Source organism: Dama dama, chromosome 9 (genome assembly GCF_033118175.1).
Source record: "Dama dama isolate Ldn47 chromosome 9, ASM3311817v1, whole genome shotgun sequence".
In the NCBI taxonomy this organism is placed as follows: Eukaryota; Metazoa; Chordata; class Mammalia; order Artiodactyla; family Cervidae; genus Dama; species Dama dama.
Window position 1 is genome coordinate 41,147,242 of NC_083689.1, and position 22,131 is coordinate 41,169,372.

At 37.8% G+C, this 22,131-nt stretch overlaps 1 protein-coding gene and 1 pseudogene across 8 annotated transcripts in view; one reads left to right on the top strand and one right to left on the bottom strand.

Moving 5' to 3' along the window:
• The window catches only part of NSD1 (nuclear receptor binding SET domain protein 1), a 145,255-nt gene that overhangs the window by 61,749 nt on the left and 61,375 nt on the right, over positions 1-22,131 (top strand). For all 8 annotated transcript variants that reach the window (XM_061151007.1, XM_061151009.1, XM_061151006.1 and 5 more), the window contains 2 exons: positions 7,767-7,939; positions 10,235-12,803. In XM_061151007.1, coding sequence (XP_061006990.1) covers positions 7,767-7,939; positions 10,235-12,803 — 2,742 coding nt within the window. The remainder of the gene's footprint in view (positions 1-7,766; positions 7,940-10,234; positions 12,804-22,131) is intronic.
• LOC133063063 (small nucleolar RNA U3) lies at positions 7,621-7,710 on the bottom strand (annotated as a pseudogene).

Here is a 22,131-nt window from a genome sequence, read left to right on the forward strand (position 1 = left end):
TTAATGTTTCTTTCTAGACTTGCTTTATGTAAATGCAACTGTATATCCTCATCTCCCTACCCTCCTTTTATTTAACATAAAAGTAGCATATTGCAGGTATAGTTTTTTCACCTGTTTGACTTCTTGGAGATTATAACCATTCCCCTGTTGATGGATGTTTAGGTTGTTTCTAATCTTGGGTTGAAAATATTATACATATACATACACATGTGTTTATGTGCATACAAAACAGTGTTATAAACAATAACTGTACTTAACGTCTGTCTATCTGTAGGATGATTTACCACAAGTGGTATGCTGGATTTTATATTTTGAATACTAGTATTGAAGTATCCAAAGACCTTTATAGCTCACTGTTTAAAGAAAATTATACCAAACTTTGTCACCTGCTTGGACATTTAAGTTCTTCTGTAGAAAATTCTTTTAGTCCCTCTGCCCTTCCTATGCCTGTGACGTTGCTGGTTTCTTACTCATTGTGGTGTCTTTTATGTGCACTAGTTGGGTCGATGCCATTTGTTCAACAAGTAATCAGTATGTTCTAGAAGTACTGTGCTAGGTATTGGGATCTAGTCATTGGCAACACATTTTGCTTGCCCTTATGTATTATTAGAGTCCAGTTAAAAAGAGAAGGCACCAGCAAATAGACAAAATAACTAATTACTTAACAGAGAGGTGTGTTCAAGGAAAAATACTGATGATGTGAAGTGATGTTGGTGATGATGTAAAGGTACCTAACCTGAACTTTTGGAGCAAGGGTAGTCAGGGCCAGTGGTGTGGGGTCGGGGCCAGTGTTGCTGTAAAGTTATGTTTGATCTGAGATGTGATAGGGCAAGTAGGAATTAACTAGGGGAAAAGAAGGTTCCAAGCACAGTAAGGTAGTGTATGTTCTGCCCCTGTGAGGGCTGCAGCCCGTAGAGTTATGGAACGTGGTACAGAGGAGGCTGGAGAAGTAGATGTGATTCAGATCATGCAGCGTTTTGTGGACTTCATTAAAATTTTGTATTTTTTCCTAAGAACAGTATCATTAACATGCTGTGAGCAGAGGGAGATATGATCTGATCTGTATATTTTCAAGTTCACTGAGTGCAATGTGGAAAATGATTTGGAGGGGGCACAGATAAATTGGAGGAGATGATTAAATGGGTTTTTACAGTGATTATTATAGTGGTGAAGAGGAAATGAAGACTACGTAAGGAAGTAAAATGTGTATGATTTGTTAATGGATGGAAAATGGGAAGTGAGGGAGAATGAAGACTAAGGTTTCTATATCTCAGGATGGTTCCCAGGTTTTTAGCTACACCAGCATGTAAATAATGTTGCCATTTACTGAGAGCACTGGAACATCTATAACTTGGAGGTGACATCTTTTTGTTGATATTATTTGAAACCATGAGGAAAGCATGGATGAGTTGGCCTTGGGAGAAGATAATATGGTGAGAAAAAAAGATGACTCTGAGGAAACCAACATTTGAGGTCTGTGTGGAGGAGACCAAGTGTGCAAAAGAGATGGAAAAAAAAATCAGAGATGAAAGGGAAACACCAGGAGCATATGGTATTGGTGACTAGATTTGTTTTATAAAGCAAGTGTGGTCAGTTTGGTTGAATGGTGCCTAGAGATCAGATAAAAAGTCGATTAGGTATAAGGAGCTGGAGATCATTGGTAATCTTTTTTGATGGTACAATTGTGGCTGAAGAGTGTGTGTGTATGTGTGTGTTGGTAAGGGAAAGGATTCTTAGTATTCTATGTATTTATTATTGGTAGTCAATCTCTCCTAGTTTCTGTTCTCTCTCCATATGAACTGATGCATCAGTAATTTGTTATTTTTCATCATCCTGAGGAAATAGCACCTGGAACTTTTTCTGTTCGTTCAGTTGACATGAGTTACCTTCTGTGCCTGGTGAAGAGCTATCATCTTGGAGATTGCCATCAACACTCTTGGGTCAAATTTCATCTCTTCCTTGTTTTTGATTTGCTTACTATTAAATAAAATACATTGTAAGCCCTTAAGTAGTTTCCTGTAAAGGAAGCACGGAGGTAAAATTCTTTGAGACCTTTGAGATCTGGACATATTTCTGTTCTTTTCCGGTACTTGTTTGGTAGTTGAGCTGTATAAAATGCTAGGCTGGAAATAATTTTTGCGCACAATTCTTTGAAGGCATTGCTCCATTGTCTTTTAGCTTCCCGAGTTTTCTATTAAATCTGAGATCGTTTTGATTTATGATCTTTTGTATGTGGTTTTTGTCTTTACTCTGATAACTTGTAGTCTCTTCTGTGCCGATAGCTCACAGACTATACACTGCTGCGAGTCTGTTTTCATTCTTTGTAATGGGTACTTAGTAGGCCCCTTTTGATCTACAAGTTAGTTTTCTTTAGTTCTGGAACATTTTCTTGTATTTTTTCATTGATTGTTTCCTTCCCTTTATTTTCCTGAAAGTCTTATTCACATGTTGACTTTTCTTTTGAACTAATTTTTTTTTTTTTTTTTTTTGGTTGAATTCTTGTTGTTTTGCTCTACTTCATGGGGTAGTGCACACATGAGTGTGTTAATGTAGCTGGTTCTTGGATTTGCTCACTTTTTTTTTTTTTTTTTTTTAAAAGAAACTTCCTTTTTTAAAATTAATTAATTGATGTGCTGCGTCTTTGTTGCTGTGCATAGGCTTTCTTTAGTTTTGAGTGGGTGCGTCTCATTTCTGTGGCTTCTCTTGTTGCAGAGCATGGGTCCTAGGGCACACGGGCTTTAGAGACAGGTTTAGTTGCTCCGTGGCATGTGGAATCTTCCCAGACCAGAGGTTGAACCTGTGTCCCCTTCATTAGCAGGCAGATTCTTAACCATTGGACTACCAGGGAAGTCCATGCTCACTGTTGATTGATAGATTTTAGTGTCTATTACGTAAGTTAACATAATCCTTATCCAGGTATTTCCCAACTTCCAAAACTGTGTAACATACCTACACAGCTAATAATTTATTCACCTGTCCCCTCTTACTTATTCTCCTGTCCTTAATGAGCCTATCCTTGAACAATTCTTTATTGTAGTGTTAGTGGAAATTAGGAGATGGAATGAATTTAGAAGTGCTTACTCAGTTCTTCATCTTGACCTGGAAATACTCTCACTTCATCTTGAATAGACTTTCAGCCAGTCTTGTTTTTATGTTTTTCTCTATTTTATGCTTTTCTGTGCTTCCACTTCTGGAGTTCCCATTGCAAAGCAATATAGGGGTAAATCAGATTGCGTCTTAGTTCTCAAGGCTGGCCTCTCATTCATTTGGTTTAGCTCTTAAACCATCTGACTTTCAGCTTTCCCAAATTTTTATTGTTGTTTCTTTTTCTGTATTTTATCATTTGTATCTTTAAAAAAAAAAGTTATTTGGAGGATAATTGCTTTACAGTGTCGTGTTAGTTCGTGCTATACACTAATGTGAATCACCTATAACCATACATACATCCCCTCCCTCTTGAGCCTCCCCCCACCACCACCCCCATTTGGTTTTGTAAAAATTGCTCTTTGTTGTTCAGTTGCTAGGTCATGTCTGACTCTTTCCGACCCCATGAACAGCAGCATGCCCTGTCCTTCACTGTCTCCCGGAGTTTGCTCAAACTCATGTACATTGAGTCCGTGATGCCATCCAACCATCTCATCCTCTGTCCCCCCTTCTCCTCCTGCCTTCAGTCTTTCCCAGCATCAGGGTCTTTTCTAGTGAGTCAGCTCTTTGCATCAGGTGGCATCAAGTATTGGAACTTGAGCATCAGTCCTTTCAGTGAATATTCAGGGTTGATTTCCTTTAGGATTGACTAGTTTCATCTCCCTGCAGTTCAGGGGACTCTCAAGAGTCTTTTCCAGTACCACAGTTTGAAAGCAGCAATTCTTTGATTCTCATCTCTCTGCATCCTTACCACCCATTTACCTGAGTGGTTTTTTTTTTTAAGTAAACAATGTACATATATAATAGAATTTTATCATTTCATCCATTTTTAAGTTTATAGTTTAGTGGCATTAAGTACATTCACATTTTTGTGAAATTATTTGCACTGTCCACCTCTAGCACTTTTTCATATTCCTGAACTAAAACTCTGTACTAATTTAACAAAACTTTCAGCCCCTGGTAAATACTATTCTGCTTTTTCTTATGAATTTGACTATTCTAGGTACTTCATATAAGTGGAATCATGCAGTGTTTGTCCATTTGTGCCTGGCTTATTTTATTTAACATAATGTCTTTAAGGTTCATCCATGTTGTTATTGTGTTATTCATTTGTAAGGCTCAGTAATTTTCATTTATATATATGTGTATATATATATATACACACACACCTCATTTTGTTCATCTTTACATCCTTCAGTGGATATTTGGGTTGTTTTCTTATTTTGGTTATTGTGAATAATGCTTCTGTGAACATTGGTGTTCAGCTATCTTCTCTATCTGACTTTTTATTAATATCTAGTCCTTTTCATTTGTCTTAAGCAAATCTTTCAAATTTTGTTTTCACCCACTGCAGCCACCTTAGTTTATGTTATAGTCATTTTGAGTATACACTAGTGGTAATTTCTGGTCTCCTGTGTCTCCTTTTTTTGTTTCCTCTTAAATGTAATGTTCATTGGTCAAAGAGATTTATCTTTCTATGATACAAAACTGAACCTGTAGTTCCACCGTTTAAATGCAGTTCAGTGCCAATAGGATAACGGTCAGGCTCTTAACATGGCATCCAGGCTCTTCAGGTAGTTTCCCTTTCCTTCAACTTTATGATTTAGTGTTCTGAACTACTTATTGTTTCTAGCTGTTTCATTTGTTCTATTCATTTATGTCTTTGAGGGTTCTGGGCCCTCTTATAGGAATTCTTCCCTCAATTCTCTCCCTTTAAAAGTTTCTACTCAGGTGTCCCAATTGTCCTCCAATGAATGCTTTTCACTTTACAAAAGAATATTAACAACCTAAGTGTCCATCAGTAGATGAACAGATAAAGAAAATGTGGTATACACAGTTGAATATCATTCAACCATTCCAAAGAAAGCACCTTTTCCATTTGTGACAGCATAGAAGTTCTGGCAGGCATTATATTAAGTGAAGTACGTCAGAGAAACATAAATACTGTATGAACTCCCTTATATGTGGAATCTAAAAAACCAAAATCCAGAAAATGAAACTAAGTTCATAGATCCTGAGACTAGATTGCTTGCTGTCAGAGGCCGGGGGTGGGGTGGGCAGGAATGGCAAAATGGGTGAAAAGGGCATCAAAGAAATAGTTATAAAGGAAATAAGTCACGTGGATGTAATATACAGCATGGCAACTGTAGTTGATACTGCATTGTATATTTGAAATTTGCTAAGAGAGTAGGTCTTAAAAGTTCTTATCACAAGAAAAAATGTGATGGGTTGATATAAATATCAAATCATGTTTTATACCTGAAACTAATTATACCTTAATGTTAAAAAACGCCATTGCTAATACATGCCATCAAATGATGAATTTGAGTGTATGCAGTGCACTCAAAGATTTAAAAAAAAAGTTCCTGTTACATCAGTTAGCATGCTGTTTTACCATCATCTCTTTGTACTGTGTGTTTCGTGCCTGTCAGGCAGTGAGTTCTTGCCGTTGTCTGTAATGGTGAGTGTCGTTGCCTCTGTATGCTGTTCTCTGCGTAGTGAGTGCTTTCAGTTCCCTGTGTGGGGCACATCATAAGTGTTCAGTTTGTAGTAACTGAATTTACTTGTTTTTGGGAGAATGACTTACTTTTCAAATTGACTTTAAGAATTTGTGTGTGTGTGTATGTGAACATTTAATCTTCCTTTATAGGTGGTTTCTATTGAAGTGTTTACTAGGTAGAGACTAAGGAGTTCAGCATTTTTTTTGTGTTTGTTTTTTTTTTTTTTAACAGAACTTGTTTTTAAAATGTACAATAAAACAAAATTTAACCAGGTTGTAATTCAGTGTGAGTTAAAGTGAATTTTTATATAAAATGATTTTCTTTTTTTAAATAGAGACAAATCATTTTACCTATGTAGCCCTGGCTGTATTTCTTTTGTGACCACCCCCCCCCCCTTTTTTTTTTAACTGGTGTGAAAAATGCTAAGAAAATAAGTGTATAGAAGTACATACATTATGTAAATTAGATTATAATCTTTTCTGGATGAGATTTGTATTGATTTTTGATAATTGCATGCATATAACTTTGGACAGCCAAGAAACTGTAGAATAACTGGATTTTTTTTTTTCTGGCAGTTTTTAATTTATTACTTATTTATTAAGTTAGTTATTTATTTAATAATAGTTATTATTTATTTAGTTTTTTATTCCCTTTTTTATTTTAAAAATTTTTTTAATTTTTTATTTTTTTGGTTGATTTTTTTTTTTCTTTCTTATAAAAAATTTCCGTAGTTTGAATTATCAAGTCCCACTTTCTCTGCAAATCCAGTGTTTCATTCTGAATTTGTTCTCTCTGAAGTTGGTGAATTTATTATTGTCTGTAAAATGGAGGTTATACCACTTATTTTTTAGAGTTCATTGTGAAGAATACATGAAAAGCAGCTTGTCCAGAGTAGCTGTGCCATAAGTGTTAGCACATCATATGTGGAATAATGTTGAAACATTTCTTCCTTCTTAAATTTTAGCATAATATTTTATAAGTTTGTTTAGTGATTGGTTCTTGGTAATTGTCATTTTTACAGTACTGCAACTTATTATATGCCTTTTGTGATTTCTGGTAATGAGGGTATGAAACTTCTGGTTTGGAATAGATAGGGTATCACCAGAGCAAAACATTATATTGTTTCATTAACATCTTAGCCATTTTCTTGTCACATAAATTGAAATTTTACTTTCTATCTGACCTACCATAAAGTTTCTTTTTCTGTAGGTTTTTAGCTTGTTGTTTTTTGTGTTACTTTTAAGTGACATGTTGCTGTTCTCTTGATGATGAGTAGTCTTTTTTTTCTTTTTTTGTGGGATTAAAAAAAAATTTTTTTTCCATTTATTTTTATTAGTTGGAAGCTAATTACTTTACAATATTGTAGTGGTTTTTGCCAAACATTCACATGAATCAGCCATGGATTTACATGTGCTCCCCATCCCGATACCCCCTCCCACCTCCCTCTCCATCCCATCCCTCTGGGTCTTCCCAGTGCACCAGCCCTGAGCACTTATCTCATGCATCCAACCTGGGCTGGTGATCTGTTTCACCCTTGATAGTATACTTGTTTCAATGCTATTCTCTCAGAACATCCTACCCTCGCCTTCTCCCACAGAGTCTAAAAGTCTGTTCTGTACATCTGTGTCTCTTTTTCTGTTTTGCATATGGGGTTATCGTTACCATCTTTTTAAATTCCATATATATGTGTGTTAGTATACTGTATTGGTCTTGATCTTTTTGGCTTACTTCACTCTGTATGATGGGCTCCAGTTTCATCCATCTCATTAGAACTGATTCAAATGAATTCTTTTTAATGTCTGAGTAATATTCCATGGTGTATATGTACCACAGCTTCCTTATCCATTCGTCTGCTGATGGGCATCTAGGTTGCTTCCATGTCCTGGCTATTATAAACAGTGCTGCGATGAACATTGGGGTGCACGTGTCTCTTTCAGATCTGGTTTCCTCGGTGTGTGTGCCCAGGAGTGGGATTGCTGGGTCATATGGCAGTTGGGTGCTCTACACGATCAGAGAAACTTCTCTAGTAACGAACTATAGAAATGATCCCTGAAGGTATAGTCTTTTTTTTTTTTTTTTTCTTTTTAAAGTAATGACATTGTGGTTTTTGTTTTTATCTAGTTTCTAACCGCAGGCCCTATCGACAGTACTACGTGGAGGCTTTTGGAGATCCTTCTGAGAGAGCCTGGGTGGCTGGAAAAGCAATCGTTATGTTCGAAGGCAGACATCAATTTGAAGAGCTACCTGTCCTTAGGAGAAGAGGGAAGCAGAAAGAGAAGGGATATAGGCATAAGGTATTTTTTTTTTTTAAGCGTCTCATACTGTCTTCTTAGGGCTAGGGAGGGAGGAATCCCCAACCTTTCTGGGACCAGTTTTATGGAACATAATTTTTCCACGAACCAAGGAAGAGGGTATGGTTTGGGGATGACTCTCATAAGGAACACGCAGTTCACAGTAGAGTTCTCACTCCTATGAGAATCTAATGCCGCTGCTGATTGATGGGAGGCAGAGCTCAGGTGGTTTATGTTAGCCATGGGGACTGACTCACGTCGCTCCCTTTCTGCTGTGTGGCCCAGGTCCTAACAGGTCATGGACCAGTGTCAGTCTGGGGGTTGGGGACCCCTGGGTTATGGGATCAAAGGAAGAAATATTATACTGTCTGGAATATAAGTTGGTGAGAAAATTGTCAGGAAGCTTTTTTTTTTGCAGGGATAAGATAAGGCTAACCTTCCAAATATTTCTACTCAATTTTTTGAGAAGTGATTTCAGCTTACCTTTGCCATGTCACTTACATGTGATAGTACAAAATGGCACGACCAGTCATGTTTGGGTCTATCTAATTTAGGCAGAAAATGATCATCAAAATGAAATGCTCTTCTCCCTCTCTAGATTAATTATTTCTCTTAAAAGTGACAAATGTAAGGCTTTGAACATTCTTGTTTTGTCATTTTGGTTTTCGTGTGTGATTGTCAATGCTTAAGATTATAGTTTCAAACCTCGTTATGTTTTAATAAGGAACATGATGTTTTTGTTTCATTTGCTTGATGTTGTGTTTTAGCTATTTCTTTTGATACTCCTTTATAGTCCATTCTAAGAGGGGAAATAGTTTCTTTTAGATTTGTATTTCCTACTTTTAGACTATTATATAAAAACAATAATTTGGATAGTTTTGAGTCAGTATGCAGTCCCTGCTATTTCCAACTGGAGTTTCTTCGTCTCTAAAACTAAGGTAATAATATGTACCTTGTTGAACTCTTGTGAGGATTAGAAATAAATACTTTGTATGTCACAATATTCATGCTTTGAAACAACTAATGTGTGCTACTGTTAGGATCCAAGAGGCTAACTGCATCCTTTCTAATACTTTGGGTAGTTGGCGGTAGGGAGATATCAAAGTTTTTGTGTCAAACCTTTAAGTATGTGTATTAAACAAGCCCCCTTTCAAAAGAGTTTTTTTGGGCTTTCAGGTTCTGGAAAATTGATTTAGTATGACCATAGTTAGATGATTAATGGCTGTGTGTTTGTGTCTGAAGTAAATCAGATGATCTGTATATTGTGTTATAAGAAGAGGTTACCTATATAGTGGCCTGAATTGTTACATGGTCAGCAGAACATCTCTCACAAGTATTAAAGTACTTGTAGACACTAAATGATGGTTAGAACCTTGACTAACATCTATGGTATGAAGCCAGGGAGGGAAATAAAAGTCTCGAAAATTAGATACATTTCACAGAACCTCAATGTCCTTATGCTATGCTGCTGCTGCTGCTGCTGCTAAGTCGTTTCAGTCATGTCTGACTCTGTGCAACCCCATAGACGGCAGCTCACCAGGCTCCTCTGTCCCTGGGATTCTTCAGGCAAGAATACGGGAGTGGGTAGCCATTCCCTTCTCCAGCTTATGCTATGAGGATTCAAGAAAAGAGCATATGTAAATTGTTAAGCTATCCAGAGTGTATTGGTGTCTTTGGACTACATGATTAAGCCCAGGACACTGTTTGGTTATAATCCAAATTGTATGTAAAACATATAGAAAATTCTTGATTAGTCAAGGGCCTGGTGATAACCTGAGTTCCAAATTTCAGGTCTTCTAGGGCAGATCTGACTTAACTCATTTCCTGTCCTGGTTTTTCCACATTCATCTTCTTTAGCCTTTTGTTTTCTGTTTTATGCAACTGAGCAAATGCCTGGCCTTCATAATTCAGGAAGGAAATCTTTATGATTGGCGGAGTAAGTAGGAATCATCTGGTTATTCCTTGACTTAGTAATATAATGTTGATTAGTAATGTAATATCGTTGTCTAATTTATTGGCTACTTTTTTGTGCTTTTACTGGCAAGGAGAGTGGAGGGTTTCCAAGATCAGTCTTTCTCCAGTGATAGATCTTAGTGATAGAAGAAGTGTTGCGGAATCCCCATTAGCTAAGGTCTGACTGGGCTGTGGGAGTTAACAGCCTGACAGTCCCATAAAAGAGCCTCAAAGAAATGTAACAAGGCTTGAAAAGCTTCTGGTTTGAGAGGTGTTCAGTGATCATTTCCCTGTTTCCTCTTCTATTTCTTGGATGAGTAATAATTTTTTTTCTTTACATTTAAGGTTCCTCAGAAGATTTTGAGTAAATGGGAAGCCAGTGTTGGTCTTGCTGAGCAGTATGATATTCCCAAAGGGTCGAAGAACCGAAAATGTGTCACCAGTTCAATGAAGTTGGACAGTGAGGAGGATATGCCATTTGAGGACTGTACAAATGATCCTGAATCAGAACATGACCTGTTGCTTAATGGCTGCTTGAAATCTCTGGCTTTTGACTCTGAACATTCTGCAGATGAGAAGGAAAAACCTTGTGCTAAGTCTCGAGCCAGAAAGAGCTCTGATAATCCAAAAAGGACTAGTATGAAAAAGGGGCACATGCAATTTGAAACACATAAGGAAGAACGGAGGGGGAAAATTCCAGAAAACCTTGGCTTAAACTTTATTTCTGGGGATGTGTCTGATAAGCAGGCATCGAATGAACTTTCCCGGATAGCGAACAGCCTCACAGGGCCCAGCACTGCCCCAGGAAGTTTCCTGTTTTCTTCTTGTGCAAAAAACACTGCAAAGAAAGAATTTGAGACTTCAAATTGTGACTCTTTACTGGGCTTGTCTGAGGGTGCCTTGATCTCTAAACGTTCTGGGGAGAAGAAGAAACTCCAGCGAGGTCTGGTGTGTAGTTCGAAAGTACAGCTCTGCTATATTGGAGCAGGTGATGAAGAAAAACGAAGTGATTCCATTAGTATTTGTACCACTTCTGATGATGGAAGCAGTGATCTGGATCCTGTAGATCATAGTTCAGAGTCTGATAACAGTGTCCTTGAAATTACAGATGCTTTTGATAGACCAGAGAACCTGTTACCTGTGCAGAAAAATGAAAAGATAAAATATTCTAGGTATCCTGCCACAAACACTAAGGTAAAAGCAAAGCAGAAGTCTCTGATTCCTAACTCACATACGGACCACCTAATGGATTGTAGCAAGACAACAGAGCCTGGAACTGAGACATCTCAGATTAATCTCTCTGATCTTAAAGTGTCAACTCTTGTCAGAAAACCCCAACCAGATTTTAGAAATGATGGTTTTTCTCCAAAATTCAACACATCATCAAGCATTTCCAGCGAGAACTCAATAATCAAAGGTGGGGCTAAAAATCAAGCTCTGTTACATTCTAAAAGCAAACAGCCCAAAATCCGAAGTATCAAGTGCAAACATAAAGAAAACCCAGTTATAGTAGAACCTCCAGTTGCAAATGAGGACTACAGTTTAAAATGCTGCTCTTCTGATAACAAAAGCTCTCCTTTGGCCAGCATTTCCAAAAGCGGGAAAGTGGATGGACTGAAACTACTGAGCAACATGCATGAGAAAACCAGGGATTCGAGTGACATAGAAACAGCAGTGGTGAAACATGTTCTGTCAGAGTTGAAGGAACTCTCTTACAGATCCTTAAGTGAAGATGTCAGTGACTCCGGAACATCAAAGCCATCGAAACCATTACTTTTTTCTTCTGCCTCTGGTCAGAATCACATACCTATTGAGCCAGACTACAAATTCAGTACATTACTAATGATGTTGAAAGATATGCATGATAGTAAGACCAAGGAGCAACGAATAATGACAGCTCAGAACTTGGTCTCTTATCGGAGTCCTGGTCTTGGGGACTGTTCTACCAGTAGTCCTATGTCAGCTCCTAAGGTCTTGGTTTCAGGAGGCTCCAATCACAGTTCAGAAAAAAGTGGAGATGGTGCTCAGGATCCAGTCCACCCTGGCCCTGGTGGGGGCGACTCTGCACTGTCTGGGGAGCTGTCTACTTCCCTGCCTGGCTTGGGGTCTGATAAAAGAGACCTCCCTGCTTCTGGCAAAAATCGTTCGAACTGTGTTACTAGGCGCAACTGTGGTCGATCAAAGCCATCCAAATTTCGAGATGGTTTTTCAGCCCAGATGGGAAAGAACACAGTGAACCGTAAAGCCTTAAAAACAGAACGCAGGAGAAAACTGAACGAGCTTCCAGCTGTGACTCTTGAGGCTGCACTACAGGGAGACAGAGAAAGTAGGGGTTCAGAGAACAGCTCCTCCCGAGGTGAGGCAGAAGACCCTGGTAAAGAACCACCCCTTCAATTAATGGGCCATTTAACAAGTGAAGATGGTGCCCATTTTTCCAGTGTTAGTTTTGATAATAAAGTCAACCAGTCTGACCCTGAAAAAATTCCTGAAAAAGGCCCCTCTTTTGAAATCAGAAAAGTCCCAGAGCTGGACTCTGAAATGAACAGTGAGAATGATGAACCCAATAGTATAAATGAAGCAGTGCCTAAAAAGCGATGGCAGCGTTTAAACCAAAGGCGCAGTAAACCTCGTAAACGCACTAACAGATTTAAGGAAAAAGAAAATTCTGAGGGTGCCTTTGGGGTCTTGCTTTCTGCTGACCCTGTAAAGAAGGAAGACGAGTTCCCAGAGCAGAGACCTCCTGTTTCGACAAACAAACTAGAGGATGCACTGACAGATCCAAATCATGCCGACCACTTAGATTCAGCTGGGCCACGGTTGAATGTTTGTGATAAATCCAATGCCAGCAATGAGGAGATGGGAAAGGAGCCAGGAATTCCCAGTTTGACTCCTCAACCTGAGCTCCCCGAACCAGGTAAGGATTCCTAACTGTGAAAGAAAGGGACTAGATGAAGTGATGATAATGATACCCCCCCAAGTTTGGTCTGTTTTCACGGAAGACCTAAGTGTAAATTGAGAGGGAAGGGTTAATTACTTGAAGTGAAAAAAGGGCTTTATGTAGAAGGGTCTGATTTTTGATGACCAGGTTTCCACATACTTTTTACTTGGTAAAAATTACATTTTACCAAGAAGCTCTTTTTTTCTTTTGCTTTTAATAAGTATCAAGAACATTTTGTTTCTACTCCCCATTTCATACCTTTTTAAATCTGTGAACTTTTGGGGATTCTGTATTTGACAGGTTCTGAGTGTAATATTAAAATCTAGTTGTTAGTTTACAGAAAGCAATTTTATTGAATGTTAAGCTCTTACAGCTTAAGGAAGGTTCTCATGTTACATAGACAAAGGGGATATGTTTTTGAAAAAATGTGACTGTTTTGTAGCACTTATTTGAAGAACTTAGATGTCTTGCATCCCTTCTGGAAAGAAGTTTGAGAATAAATTTTAAAAAATCTGAAATACCAGGGTATCCTACCTTAGTTGCAGAAGGAAAGCAGCATAAGTTTTTCAAAATATAAGTATTATGCATTGAGGATAAAACTGACTTTCCTTAAAAGATTTCTCCATATTGTTTACCATAATAGATTCTGTTTTCTAACAGCTTTTTTGAAAAATAACTCACATATCATAAAGTTCACCTTTTGAAAGTTTGTACTTCAGTGGTTTTTAGTATGCTCAGAGACTTGCGCATCCATAAACATGATTAATTTTGGAACATTTGCATCACCCTAGAAAGAAATCTTGCAACCTTTATCAGTCTTTCTTCATTTCGGCCATGTCTGTAGATTTGCTTGTTCTATACATTTCATATAAATAGAATCATATAATATGTGGTACTATGAGTTTTTTTGTTTTGCATTTATATCAGCACTTTATTATGATTAAAAAAAACACATGAATTTACCTTCTGAACAAGCTGAAAGTGTATACTACAATCTTGACTATATGCGCATTATTATGCAGCACCATTTATTAAGCATACTGTACTTTTCCCCATTGTATGCATAGTCTTGTTCAGTCGCTGAGTCGTAGCCAACTCTTTGCAACCTCATGGACCCTAGCATGCCAGGCTCTTCTGTCCTCTACCAGCTCCTAGAGTTTGCTCAGATTCATGTCCATTGAGTTTGTGATGCTACCTAATCATCTTATTCTTTGTCACCCCCTCTTCCTTTTGCCTTCAATCTTTCCCAGGATCAGGGTCTTTTCCAGTGAGTTGGCTTTGCATCAGGTGTCCAAAGTTTTGGAAATCCTTTTTCAGAGATAATATGACATATGTTTAAGGGTTTATTTCTGTACTCTCTGTTCTGTTGATCTATATGTTTGTCTTTATATAAGTTTGTTTTGACTACTGTAGTTGTGTAATATGTTTTGAAAACAACGTATGGAGAAGGAAATGGCAACCCACTCCAGTGTTCTTGCCTGGAGAATCCCAGGGACAGCGGAGCCTGGTGGGCTGCTGTCTATGGGGTTGCACAGAGTCAGACAGGACTGAAGCGACTTAGCAGCAGCAGCATGATCAGTCTTTGTTCTTTGTCAAGAGTATTTTGAGTATTTGGGGTCCTTTGGGATTTCATGTTGAATTTTAGGATGACTTCTTTGTGTTTCTGCAAAAAATCTGAAGATCAATTGTATAGTATGGATGTTTTGTTAATGCTAAATCTTTGAATCCATGAACACAGGCTGTCTCTTCAGTTATTTGTGTTTAGTACTCAACTTCTTCACATCCTTGCTTAAGTTTATTCGTGAGTGTTATATTTTTTATCGTATTGTGAGATTGTTTTCTTAATTTTCTTTTTGAATTGTTATTGTATAGAAACACAAACTGATTTTTTAAAATTAATTTATTTAATTCATTTATTCTTAATTGAAGGATAATCGCTTTATGGTATTGTGTTGATTTCTACTAAACGTCAACACACAATCTGATGTTTTTTAAAAAATGTTTATTTTTGACTGTGCTGGGTCTTCATTGCCGTGAGGGCTCTTCTCTCGTTGTGGCAGGTGGGGGCTGTACTCGCTCGTTGCCGTGTGCAGGGCTCTCATGGCGGTGGCTTCCCTTGTTGCTGAGCACAGGCTCTGCGCTGAGCAGGCTTCAGTAGTTGTGGCTCCTGGACTCAGTAGTTATAGCACCACGGGCTTAGCTGCTCCTTGGCATGTGGGATCTTTCTTGATCACGGATCGAACCCATGTCTCCTGCATTGGCAGGAGGGTTTTTTACCACTGAGCCACCAGGGAAGCCCAGAAACACAATTGAGATTTAAATGTTGATTTTTCTATCTTGCAGCTTTACTGAATTCATTATTCTTACAGCTTTTTTTGTGGAATCTTTAGCTTGAATTTTAGGATGACTTCTTTGTATTTCTGCAAAAAATCTGAAGATCAATTGTATAGTATGGATGTTTTGTTAATGCTAAATCTTTGAATCCATGAACACATAAGGTCATGGCATCTATGAACTGAGATCATTTTACTTTTTCCTTTCCAATTTGAATGTCTTTTATTTATAATTGTTTATAATTCTTGTCAAATTGCTCTGGCTTGGACTTCCAGTGTCGTATTAAATTGGCAAGAATGGGCATCCTAGCCCTCTTCCTGATCTTTCAGTTTTTCACCATAGACGCTCATGTTAGCTGTGGGATTTTCATATATAACCTTTATTTTTAGATTATTTCTTTGTGTTCCTAGTTTGTTGAGTGTTTTCTATTAGGAGAAAGTGTTGAATTCAGTCTTATCTGCACCAATTGAGATGATCGTGGTGCTTCCCAGCTGACTCACAGGTTAAGAGTATTCCTGCCAAGGCAGGAGAAGCAAGAGATGTGGGTTCTATCCTGGATCCACACTCATCTCACACGCTAGCAAAGTAATGCTTGAAATTCTCCAAGCCAGGCTTCAACAGTATGTGAACCGTGAACTTCCAGATGTTCAGGCTGGATTTAGAAAAGGCAGAGGAACCAGAGATCAAATTGCCAACATCCGTTAGATCATCAAAAAAGCAAGAGAGTTCCAGAAAAACATCTACTTCTGCTTTATTGACTACGCCAAAGCCTTTGACTGTGTGGATCACAAAAAACTGTGGAAAATTCTTAAAGAGATGGGAATACCAGACCACCTTACCTGCCTCCTGAGAAATCTGTATGCAGGTCAGGAAGCAACAATTAAAACTGGACATGGAACAACAGACTGATTCCAAATCGGGAAAGGAGAACGTCAAGGCTGTATATTGTCAGCCTGCTTATTTAACTTCTGTGCAGAGTAAATCGTGCAAAATGCCAGGCTGGATGAAGCACAAGCTGGAATCAAGAGTACCAGGAGAAATATTAATAACCTCAGATATGCAGATGACACCACCTTTATGGCAGGAAGTGAAGAGGAACTAAAGAGTCTCTTGATGAAAGTGAAAGAGGAGAGTGAAAAAGCTGGCTTAAAATTCAACATTCAGAAAACTAAGATCATGGCATCCAGTCCCATCACTTCATGGCAGATAGATGGGGAAACAATGGAAATAGTGAGATACTTTATTTTGGGGGACTTCAAAATCACTGCAGATGGTGACTGCAGCCATGAAATTGAAAGATGCTTGCTTCTTGGAAGAAAAGCTATGACCAACCTAGACAGCATATTAAAAAGCAGAGGCATCACTTTGACAACAAAGGTCCCTCTAGTCAAAGCTCTGATTTTTCCAGTAGTCATGTATAGATGTGAGAGTTGAACTATAAAGAAAGCTGAGGGCTGAAGAATTGATGCTTTTGAACTGTGGTGTTGGAGAAGACTCTTGAGAGTCCCTTGGACTGCAAGGAGATCTAACCAGTCAATCCTAAAGGAAATCAGTCCTGAATATTCATTGGAAGGGCTGATGCTGAAGCTGAAACTCTAATACTTTGGCCATCTGATGCAAAGAACTGACTCTTTGGAAAAGACCCTGTTGCTGGGAAAGATTGAAGGCGGGAGTAGAAGGGGACGACAGAAGATGAGATGGCTGGATGACATCACTGACTTGATGGACATGAGTTTACTCAAACATGAGTTTGCTCAAGCTCTGGGAGTTGATGATAGACAGGGAAGCCTTGCATGCTGCAGTCCATGGGGTGGCAAAGAGTCCAAAGTGACTGAACCGAGCTGAAAGGTGTTGAAATTATACAGAGTGATAACACTGTGGAATTATGTTAGAGATCAGTAGCAAAAGATATTTGAAAATAACCCATATATTTTCAAGTGTAATGTGACATTTACCAACAAAGATCTTTGACCTAGCCATTGAAAGTTTCAATAAAGTTAGAAGACTGAAAAACACAAAGGGCGATTGCAGAGAAGAAAGCATTTAAATGAGCAGTTAATGTCAGAATGAGAAGTTTATATCAAAGATACTTTAAAAATCCCATGTATTTGGAAATTAATTGTCCACTTTTAGACAGTGGGTGTATCTAAAAAGCCATAGCAAGGAAATAGAAAATATTTGTAGTAATAGAATAAAAATGCAGAGAGTTTACCAGAATTTGCTGCATGCAGCTGAAGCTGCTCAGTGTAGTTGAATACAGCATGGAGTTTTGAGTAAAGTATGAAAAGAAAACAAATAATGGACACTAGGATAAAAATTTGTGAAATTTTGAACAAAATCTGTAGTTTAGTTAATAATGTATCATATGTTAATTTCCTGTTTTTGTTTGTTTTTTACAGAAGGTAGTATTTAAGTTCTCGGAATTGGATTAGAAATTTCAAGCCTCATTCAAAAAATGTTTTTAAATCACTAAGATGATAAGCTTTCTAGACTTTTAGCTGCCAAAATACATGGAATTATATCAGAGTTTTGAGTGAATATAAGTTAGAAATATCGCATTCAGATTAAGTCAAACAAATGGAATGAATGTCATAAAATGTTTTTGCTAGACAATAACTCATTTTTTCAAAAATATATGTTATACATACTGTATATATATATGTGCATATACCCACACAAAAGCTTTTCTACTATGCTTATAAAGACTTAAGAAAGAAAATTTTTAAAAGGACAAAGAAATTGGAAAACATGCTGAATGAAATATAGTAGCACTGATTTTGAAATAGAAGAAGTAAAATAAACTAGATAAAAGTAAAAATCATCATAGAGTGTACTTGTTTTTAAACATGACTGCTCCTTAGAAACACATCTGGAGCTTTGGAGAAAAGAGTAATACCTGGGCATTTGTATTCTTCAAGAAATTCCAAGATAATTTTGATATGCATCTGAATTCTAAAAAGTGATTACAGGTTTTTCTATAAAATGGTAGTTTAGTCTTAAAGAATTCTATTATTTTTTGTTGACTATTATTATTTTTTGTTGACTGTCAATGATTTCTTTTAAATATCTGTGTTCTCGTGTAGATCACTGAGTTTCCTTAATACAACTGTTTTGAATTCTTTGATAATTCATAGATCTCTGTTACTTTATGATTAGTTTTTGGAGATTTATTTTGATTCTTTGGGATGTGTTTCCTTGTTTCTTTGTATATTTCATAATCCCTCCCACCCCCATCCCCCTGCCCCAAGTTTTATACATTTGAATTTGATTAAACAGCCACTTTTCTGAGTCTTTACAGACTGGCTTCATATAGGGGAAGGCACACCAGTCATCTTGGCTAGAGATTCTGGGGACCTCTGGAATCTTTTTTGGAGTATGGGCTTCCCTTCTGTGGGCTTATGTGTGTAGTTTCCTAATCAGAGAGGTTTGTCTATTTGTTTTTCAGGGGTTTGCAATCTCTTGCTTCCTCTTGTGTTTTTCTGCAGTACTGCACATTAGTTGTTGCTATTGCAACAAGCTTTCTCACTGTCTTTAATTCTCAGCAGCTCCCAGGTATCTGAAGAAGCCAGCTCTCTGTTAGCTCCCACAAGCAGGTCAAACAGGTAGTAGTCCCTTGAGCAGTTTTCTAACAATCCAGATTTCCAAATGCTCCCTCTTTTACTTCCCTTTGTAGAGAGAAGCTAGGAGTTGAGTACCTTCTCCCAGTCTTCCCAGTCTGGCCGCTGTCTGTGTCACTATAGCCCCTCTGGTTCTACAACATGTTGTTCCCCTTCTCCCTTATTTTTAGTGCCTCCAGGAGTCCAAATTATGTGACTTCTGTTGAGTTCCCAGTCAGGTTAGACAGAAATGGAAAAACTGGAATGTTGGACACCCCCAACATTCAGCTTTAAGGGGGAGCTCAATTGTGCTTGCTTTCAGAGTGGCAATCTCAGGTAAAGTGGATTGGCTTTTCTAATCCATTTCAGTGCTGATTTTCATGGGTTTGCACTTGCCCTGGGGTACTGTAACTTCCTAACTGATTCTGCCTTCCTGCTGTACAAGTTTTGAGGAACTGCCAGAATGTTTTGCAAAGGTGTCTACCTCTGCATGTACACCTGTTTGACAAAGCTGTCCTGGTTGGTGCCAAGTGGTACCTCATTGCTGATTTTGGTTTGTATTTCCCTGATGGCTGATGATATTGAACATCTTTTTTTATATGTTTTTTGATCAGTTAAAATGTTTATTGGGGTATTTGTCTTTATTATTGTAAGAATTCTTTACATGGTCTATATATAGGTCCACTATTAGGTATGATTTGCGCATATTTTCTCATATTTTGTGGGTCACCATTTATATTCTTAATCATATATTTTGAAGCACAGACATTCTTAATTTTGACCAAGTCTGGTTTGCCTATTTTTTCTTTGGTTCTTTGTGCTTTTGGTGTCATAGCTAAGTAACCATTGCTTAATCCAGTTGTCTCAGCATCATTTGTGGAGAAGGGTATTCTTTCCCCATTGAATGGTCCTGGCACCCTCTTTGAAAATCTTTTGACCATAAATGTGATGGTTTATTTCTGGACTCTCAGTTCTTTTTTATTAATATATATGTCTATCTATATGCCAGTACCACAAATTCTTAATCTTTGTAGTAATTAATTATTGTAGCTCTGAAATCAGAAAGTGCAAGTCCTCTAACTTTATCCCTTTTCAAGACCGTTTTGACTCTTCTGGATTTTTGCATTTCTGTATTTATTTTAGGAGCTTGTTATGATTTCTACCAAAAAGCCAGCTGGGATTCTGATAGAGGTTGTGCTGAATCATAGGTCAGTTTGAGCAGTGTTGGCATTGTAACAATGTTAGGTTTTCCAGCCTATGAACAAGAGATGGCATTTCATTAATTTAGGTTGTCTTTGATTTCTTTCAACAATATTTTGTAGTTTCCAGTGTACAACTCTTGCACTGCTTTTGTTCATTTTATCTCTTAGTATTTTTATCCTTTATTTGGTGCTATTATAAATAAGATTTTTTTTTTTAGTTTCATTCTTGGATTTCCCATTGCTAGTATGTAAGAAATACAGTTGACTTTTTAAAAAAATTTTTTACTAATTTTTTTAATTGAAAGATAATTGCTTTACAGAATTGTGTTGGTTTCTGCCAGATATCAACATGAATCAGTCATAGGTATACATATGTATGCTCCCTTTTGAAGCTCCCTCCCACTTTCCTCCCCATCTTGCCCCTCTAGGTTGTTACAGAGCCCGGGTTTGAGTTCCCACGGTTGACTTTTATATATTGATCTTCTGTGTTACAACCTTGCTGAACTTTTTTTTAAGCTCTAATCATTTTATTATGAATTCCTTAGGATTTCCTGGGCTTCCCTAGTAACTCAGCCAGTAAAGCATCTGTCTGCAATGCCGGAGACCCGGGTTTGATCCCCGGATCAGGAAGATCCCCTGGAGAAGGAAATGGCAACCCACTCCAGTATTCTTGCCTGGAGAATTTCTTGGACAGAGGAGCCTGGCAGGCTGTAGTCCATGGGGTTGCAATGTCTTCAGCCAAAAGAGAGTGTTTTGCTTCATCCTTTCTAATCTGGGTACATTTTGTTTCTTTTTCTTGCCTAACTGCCCTAGCTTAATCTGTCAGTGCATTGTTGAGGACAGGTAGAGTGAACAGACATCCTTGTGTTACTCCTGATGTTAGGGAGAAAAGCTTCTGGGATTTCACCATTTAACTATGATATTTATTTACTGGGATTTTGATACATGGCCTTTCAGACTGAGAAAATTCTCTTCTATACCTAGTTTGTTTAGTTTTTCAGATTTTTTTCTGTGCTTATTGAGATGATTATTCCTGTTTATTTTGTTTAATATGATCTGTTAACTTTTTTACGGGGGCTTGAATTTTCCTGTCCATCAGACTGCAAACCGATAGGAGGCTCAGTCACAGCTTCTCAAGGACTTGTCCTCTCTCCTGCTCCCCTTCCACTTTGTGCCAAAGCACCTTTCCTCGTGGTCTCCTGGGGGCTGGGATACGGTTCGCTTCTGTTTCACTGTAACTCTGAGGATAGAATCTTTTGGGGCCCAGGTTCAGTCTCCTTTAAACTCCTGCCTCCCAACAGGATTGCCAAGAAGTCCTCAGGGCAAAATCAGTTTCAGTGCTCTCCTTATTTCCATAGGTTATTCCTTTCCATTGGATTTTGGTTTGTAGTTCTTTACAGTTTTGTCAGTTTTTGCTTCGTTTAAGGTAGTTTTAAAAATATATTTATGCAGTATTTGTATTTAGTTTTGACAGGTGATTTGGGCTGAGTAACTTGCCATTATTATGAAGAGTTGTTTATATTTTTGCCTCCCCCCACCCTTTTAAAATTCTTTTTCCTCCGAGATCCCAGAACTAGAGAAGTAGAGGTATGACAGGGTTTAATAAGCTGTATTGGTGGATTGATGTTGCTGTTAGGATGCTAGTTTCTTGGGAAATACCAGTGTTTTGAAGAAAAGAAGAAAACTTACTCAGGGTAAAATTTACATTCTACAAGTCACACACTTTTTAAGTGTGCAAGCAAATGTTTTTTAGTAAATTTACTGAGTTGCACAAATATCCCTATAAATCAGTTTTTGAATATTTATAGCATTTCTGTAAGATCATCATAGTTAGCCCCTGTTCCTATTCCTAGTCCCAGGCAACCACTAGTCTACTGTCTCATCTCTATAGATTTGCCCTTTCTGGACATTTTATATTAATGGAATTATACAATGCATGATCTTTTTGTCTTGGTTTTTTCATTTAATATAATGTTTCTGTGGATTATTAATATTGTGGCATAGAGCAATATTTTACTCATTTTGGCAGCATGCCCAGCATCACCCGTGTCCCTAATGTCATATTTCTTATTCCCAGTGTGTTCCTCACTTTGAACATCCTACCTTGCACTCAGGGACTCCCACAACAAGCGTGCCTTCATACCCCCATGTCCTGTGCATCCTGGGCACCTC